The following is a 6646-nucleotide window of genomic DNA, read 5'->3' on the forward strand; positions in this document are numbered from 1 at the left end:
GTTTTGTATTTGTCCTGCATGAGGTCTGGGCTTCCAGAGTGTCTCGTTTAATGCCGTTTGATGAAGTATAGACTGCTTTGGGAGGCCTATCTGGTTCTAACCACTGTCCTCTTCCATTAATGCCACCTTGATGACCTGTTGGACCATATTGGGTTCAGGCTGATGGGTCCAGAATTGAGGGCTGTGGTTTTGAGTGAGGTCCTACCGCAATGTTTCTAGATGGACAAGTAGAGTCTAATGAGAACAAACGGAAATGAACAATCAGTCCGCTTTGACACATGAATCCCGGCGAGGGGTGTGCCAGTCTTGTCTGTGTCTCCCTGACCCTCCCCTTTCGTTCCAGCACCATGAAGCTATTCACAGGCCTCGTTTTCTGCTCCTTGGTCCTGGGGGTGAACAGCTGGTTTTCATTCCTGACCGAGGCTGCTCAGGGTAAGATCAATGGAGGGACACTGGGATTTAACTGAGCACCCTTAAGGCTCGAGGCTTCTGGCTCACGTGCTAGAACGTGCCAGGTGTGTGGGGTGCTTTCCATCAAAGTGATCAAAAAGCACAAAATTTATTTTAAGCACTTACTAGGGAGAGAACAATCCACCCCCATCTCAAATGTTAGTTGACTCAAAGACACAAAATAAGTCTTGAAAAGGTATAAAATTTCACTCTGAACTAATTGCATCAATTATGATTAAAGCTATCCATCTTTTCTCCTCCTCCTCTCACCCCCACTCTTCCTTCGCTGTTTCCATCCTTCCTTCCTTTTTCCCATCCCCCTCACTTCCTTATATTTCCTAATGGGATAGTTTAGAGAGACGGTCGAGTTAGCTCTTGCCCAGGCACCTACAGTCAGTGACACTGCCCCCGCTTTAGTCTGTTTCCTGCCATTTCTGGCCTTTAACTGACATAAAGGGAGCTGGCAGCACGCATCAAGCCTGCACTAGGAACTCGGCACTTCCTGCCTTTTCGGGCAAGCAACTCTCCTGGTTTGCACAGGTCTCAAGAGTTTTCCACGACATTTTTAGTGCAACTGGGACAGTTCTAGGCAAACAGGGACAGCTCCGGTCAAGCTGAAACAGTCGGTCGCCCGCTTTAACTGCAGAATAGCTTGATGAGGCAGGCAGCTGCCCCAGCTTGGAAGGGGAGAAAACCAAGGCTTATGGTAGCTGAGTCCGTTGGCCAGGGCCTGAGCGCCAGGCAGCAGGTGGCCGAGAAGAATTTGAACCCAGCTGTGCATGAAGCCGTAGCTCTTGCCAGGTAGATACCGGTGAGAATCACTGCCTAAAGCTCGGCAGTTATCAATCTCAGCTACGTATTGGAATCACCTGGAACGCGGTAAAAACCTTTGCCGCCTGGTACCCATCCCCAGAGGGACCGAGATAATTGCCTGAGATGTGACCTGGCATCAGACTTTCAAACCTTCCCAGGGATTAGAAAGTTGATCCAAGACTGAGAAAAGGACCACTGCCCTAGCGCTTACAACCTACATCATCAGTACAGTCCATTTAGAAAGTTTTCAGGACGCCATTTAATCCCACAACAAGCAGAGAGACACGAGTCACAACGATGTGCTTTGAGTCAATGGTCCATTACTCATTCCTTGATACTTCTCTAAGGGGTGTCACTGTCTTTTGTTCACCTGGTATCCCTTTGCCGTGCCCTTTGCTTCCCAGGGGCTTGGGACATGTGGAGAGCCTACTCTGACATGAGAGAAGCCAATTACAAGGGTGCAGACAAATACTTCCACGCCCGGGGGAACTACGACGCTGCACGAAGGGGACCTGGGGGCGTTTGGGCGGCTGAAGTGCTCAGGTAGCAGGGGCTCCTGGGGATGCAGGGATGGGGGAGCAGAGCTGGGCTGCTTTGGGGGATCAGGAGGAGGTAGGGCCTAGAGAAGGACCCTGCAGGGCCACTGGACTCCTCCTCAAGTCCATCCTGTCCAGTTTCCCCATCGATGCCCAGTGCAGAGCCTGAGCTGCCTGTCGAGTATGACTTATGACGACATGTGGGCTTCTCCCCAAAAAGAAAACCTGAGGATAAGGACTGATTCCTGCCCTGGCCTATGGGTACCGTCCAGCCAATGGGTTGGGGGGCTCGCCCCGGTCAGAGCAGACTGTGCCCACACAGGTTCAGGGTTGTCATGCCTCCCTCCTGGCTTCTCTCAGAGTCATTAATCCCTTAGAAAGGTGAGAGATGAGAGGGTGGGGCTGTGATCCCCATCCCTAACTCATCTCCTACCTGCCCTGCTCTATTCCAGCGATGCCAGAGAGAATTCTCAGAGAGTCACAGACTTTTTCAAGTTTGGAGACAGCGGCCACGGAGTGGAGGACTCTGAAGCTGACCAGTTTGCCAACAGATGGGGCCGGAGTGGCAAAGACCCCAATCACTTTAGACCTCGCGGCCTGCCCGACAAGTACAAGTGAGCTTCCTCCTCACTCTGCTCTCAGGAGATGGGGCTGTGAACCCTGAGTCATTGAGTTGTATACCTCTAGGTGCTGATAGAGAGCACATGATAGATGTCTAATAAATGCTTATGAGATTGAGTGTTGAAAACTGTGTGTCATTCTACGCTGTAAGGACTGCCCGTTTGGTACCACAGTGTGAAGACCCGTCTGAAGACACGCATGAAGGCCTCGTCTGTGCCTGTGTGTTTGTGTGTAGGGGACACAATCTTAGTGCCGTACAGGGCAGACACCGTGCAACAAGTGTTCCCTTAATCAGACCCATTCCCCTTTACAGGCCCCTCTCGTTATATTTATGTCATTTCTAGGCCATTCCGTGTCAGGCCTCCTTCCTCCCTGCCACTTGGGCTTGCCTCCTTCTCTGTCCAGGGTTAATTCCTTTAAGGGTAAGTTCCTTGGTGGTGTCAGACACTGGGGAAGGGGACACAGCCATGGGAGGATTGGACTGAGGAATCCTGCCCCAGCAACTGCCACCTTGATCTTCTGTCCATTGCTCGGCAACACCTACAAACCCAGTTATTAACCAATTTCTGTCTGTGCCATCTAAGAAATGCCTCCAAAGCAGTTTGTCTCCACTCTGTGTTCACTGTCTTATTTCAAGCCTAAGTGAGGCTATGAGGCCACGTTACTTGTAAATATTTCCTCACGGCTTCTGCACGTCAATCAGCTCGCACCTGTGGAACTGGCAGTGAAAGAGCAGGACGGAGAAGACTCCTCTGTCTGTCAGGTCCCGTCCGGAAACGGACACCAGTTGTCAATTTGAGATAGGAAATTTTAACAAAAGGATTATCAGGCGATAATAGCATCGATTCCAAATGGGTTAAAGAATACCCAAGGCCGAGATCTGGATCTTGTTGGGAAGTCTTTACATGTTTTCTTAAGGGTACAGTAGGGCAATGCCCCGTGAAAGGCTGATGAACATTGCTGGGTATGAGAAGACAGAGCTGGCAAACAACAACTCCCCCCATGAGGTGCCAATGAAACAGCACGAAACTGCCCAGGGTTGCAGTTGAACTCCCTGGGAATGCTGCTAGGTTCCTGCAAACTCAAGACCACACGGAGCAGAAGGTAGAATGCCTCTGAAGTCCCGGGAAACCAGCTGTGGAAGAGGCAATTCAATGGATCAAATTCTATTGCCACTATTCACAACCCCCCAAAATTTATATGTTGAAGTCCTAACTTCCAGTGTGGTCGGAAGTGATTAAGGTTAAATGAAGTCATGAATGTGGAAAGCCGGTCGAATATGATTAGAGTCCTTATAATACCAGAGATACCCGAGAGCTTGCTTTCTCTCTTTCTGCTGCGTGGGGACACAGCGAGAAGGTGGTCATGTGCAAGTCAGGAAGAGCGCTCCCACCAGGCACCAAATTGGTTCTGATTTACATGGAACTAAGTTTCTACCCTTATTATTTTTCTCCTCTCAGAAGAACTTCTTCAAATGCTTCTTACGAAGCAGGTCCGTGCCAACAAATACCCTCAATTCCTTGTTTGTCTGAGAAAGTCTTCATTTCTCCTTCCCTTTTGTAGTACAATTTCACGGGGTACAAAATTTAGGATGTGGGGGTTTTTCTCTAAACACCCTAAATATTTCACTCCCCTCTCTTCTTGTTTGCGTGGATTCTGAGAAGTTGGATATAATATTATCTTTGTTGCTCTACGGGCAAAGTTTTTCTTTCCTCTGGCTTCTTTCAAGAATTTTTCTTTACCTTCAATTTTCTGTCTATGCCTAAGCGTAAGGTTTTTTGGCATTTCCCCTGCATGGTGTTTTCTGAGCGTCCTAGATCTGTGGCTTGATATCTGACATGGGTAAATTCTCCGTCATTATTGTTTCAGATATGTGCTCCATTCTCTCTCTTTTCTCCTCGTGATATTCCTGAGAGTATATGTTACACCTCTTATAGTTGTCTCACAACGCTTGGAATTTCTGTTTTCTGTTGTTTTTTTCCCGATCTTTGTTCTCTGCTTTTTGGTTTTCGAGGATTCTATTGATATATACTCTAACTCAGAATATCTTTCTCAACCACGTCCGTTCTACTAATAAGCCCATCAAAGGCTCTCTTCATTTCTGTTACAGTGTTTTCCACGTCTAGCATTTTTGTTGATTTTTTTTAGGATTTCCACCTCTCTGCTTCCATTGCCCATCTGTTCTTGCATACTGTCTACTTTCTTTATAGGGTCCTTAGCATATTAATCATAAATGTTTTAAGTTCCCAGTCTGGTAATTCCAACCTCCCCGCCATGTCTAATTCTGATGTTTGCTCTGTCTCTTCAAATTGCCATGGGTGTTTTTTTGTTGTTGTTTTGTTTTTGTTTTTGTTTTTTATTTTTGCCTTTTGATATGCCTTGTAATTTTTTCTTGACAGCCAGACGTGATGTTCTGGGTAAAAGTCCCTACTGTATACAGGCCCTTATGGTGGTGATGTGTCGGGGTAAGGGGAGCCTTCCATCATCCTATGATTATGGCTCACTCATTAATAAGCCTGTGTCTCTGGAATGTGAATTTCACAAGTGTTTCTCAGTTTTCTCCTCTTCACTCATGACGGTCAGGATAACTAGAGCATGCTTATTTCTCTTCCCCTGATCAGTTATGCTCTGATAATACAATTTCCCCTGAGGGCGGGTCAGGTTAAGAACAGAGAGCTCTGATGGGTTTCAGAAAGGTTCCTTTCCCCTCCCTCTGCTGGCAGCCAGAGGGGATTTTTCTAAGACATTTTCTGTGAGAACCTGGTTGAGCTCCCGAAGGTAATTCTCAGGATATTGTGGTGGGTCCCCTATGCCTGGGTTCCCCTGGAGGTTTTAACTCTCAGAGTTGCCCCCACTGAGCCTTCATCAATTCCAGCTGAAGTTTTCCTACCCAGACACTGGTGCCCCAGCAGTTTCTGCTACTGAGTCTCTGCTAGAGTGAGTTTGATCCCTCAACCCTCCAGACTATTTCTCTTGTCTTGGGGGCAGCAGTTTGTCCTGTGTCCTCACCTCTTTTATGAATCCAAGAAGAGTCGATTTTGCATTCTGCTCAGTTTTTTACTTGTTGTTAGCACATCAGAAAGAGGAGTGCTCATCCGAACTGAAGCTGATGTTATTAATTCTCAAAGTGAAGTTTTGAATAATTTTTCTATTGAAATGTGATAAATGCATTTTTTCTGCCTTTTGAACTTCATGTAATATTCTTTTCATGATATTCTTTTTATAGTAGTTTCTAAAAAGGGTTTTGGTGGCAGTGGCTACGTTTTTCTGCACCTAACAAAGAATATGTCCTTCCTCAGAGCGGTGTATGTCAGAATTTGTTGTATGGCCCACCCGCATTTAACTTGGCCGGCAGTGCTTGTAGGAAAAGGTGCATTCCTGAGCCTCCTCTCCTAGCTCCAGAGTCAGAATCTTGGAAGGGTGGGGCTAGGGATTAGCATTTTAAACAAACGCCTCAGATTATTTATGCACAGCAGCAATGAGAACAAATGTCTGGGGTTTTGCTGAGACCTGGTGATAGAATCTGTCAGGTGTTTGGAGACAATGCTCATCAATCTGAAAAACATAAAATGAATGTCAAGCAGGCATGAAAAAAAAAAACAGTCATTATGCCCTGACAAAGAAACTATCCAACAGAATCACCAAATAATAAAGACAGAAAATTAATAAGAAATATTTCATAGAATAAGCATGTGAAAAAAATTAAAACTATCCATCATTATCTCTTTTTTTTCCAAATGAGTTAGTTTTATAAAGTCCTCGATGTGTAAGTCATATCAAGACTCAATAAATATTTATTGATTGAGCAATTCAGGCCCCCGCAGCTCATCCTGACTTGGACTGTTTACAGCATCTATTACCCACTAATCTTCTTCTGAAACTTTTTTCACTGAAATATAACTTGTATACAGTAAACTGTTTAGCTCAGTAACTTCATATGTATATATAATCCTCTACGTTCCTACCATCAGATTACGATGTATTATATTTCTAGCGCCCCAAAAGATGCCTCATGCCTTCTCCCAGTTCCAGTCCCCCACCAAAGGTAATCCCTGTTCTGATCTCCCTCTCCCACTATAGAGTAGTTTTGTCTGCCTTTGATCTTCAAATTAAAAAAAAAAATTATACAATATGTGCTCCTCGTATCTGGCCTTTTCCCATTCAACATTGTATCTGTGAGATTCATTCATTCATTGTTGCTTATATCAACTGTTTGTTCTTGTTTG

The 6646-nt window shown here is 45.7% G+C and overlaps 1 protein-coding gene across 1 annotated transcript; it reads left to right on the top strand.

Moving 5' to 3' along the window:
• Positions 1-347: 347 nt before the first annotated feature.
• On the top strand, positions 348-2490 carry LOC102897633 (serum amyloid A protein). Its single transcript, XM_006905159.3, has 3 exons — positions 348-432; positions 1668-1806; positions 2252-2490. The coding sequence occupies exons 1-3, from the start codon at positions 348-350 to the stop codon at positions 2415-2417; spliced, it is 390 nt and encodes a 129-aa protein (XP_006905221.1). The 3' UTR covers positions 2418-2490.
• The last annotated feature ends 4156 nt before the right edge of the window (positions 2491-6646 follow it).

Source organism: Pteropus alecto, unplaced genomic scaffold, assembly GCF_000325575.1.
Source record: "Pteropus alecto unplaced genomic scaffold, ASM32557v1 scaffold1601, whole genome shotgun sequence".
In the NCBI taxonomy this organism is placed as follows: Eukaryota; Metazoa; Chordata; class Mammalia; order Chiroptera; family Pteropodidae; genus Pteropus; species Pteropus alecto.

Excerpts from the sequence above, each read along its gene's own strand:
- LOC102897633 (XM_006905159.3), top strand. The coding sequence starts at position 348 with ATGAAGCTATTCACAGGCCTCGTTTTCTGCTCCTTGGTCCTGGGGGTG. Across the intron at positions 433-1,667 it reads CCTGACCGAGGCTGCTCAGG|GGGCTTGGGACATGTGGAGA; the intron begins GTAAGATCAATG and ends TTTGCTTCCCAG. Across the intron at positions 1,807-2,251 it reads TGGGCGGCTGAAGTGCTCAG|CGATGCCAGAGAGAATTCTC; the intron begins GTAGCAGGGGCT and ends GCTCTATTCCAG.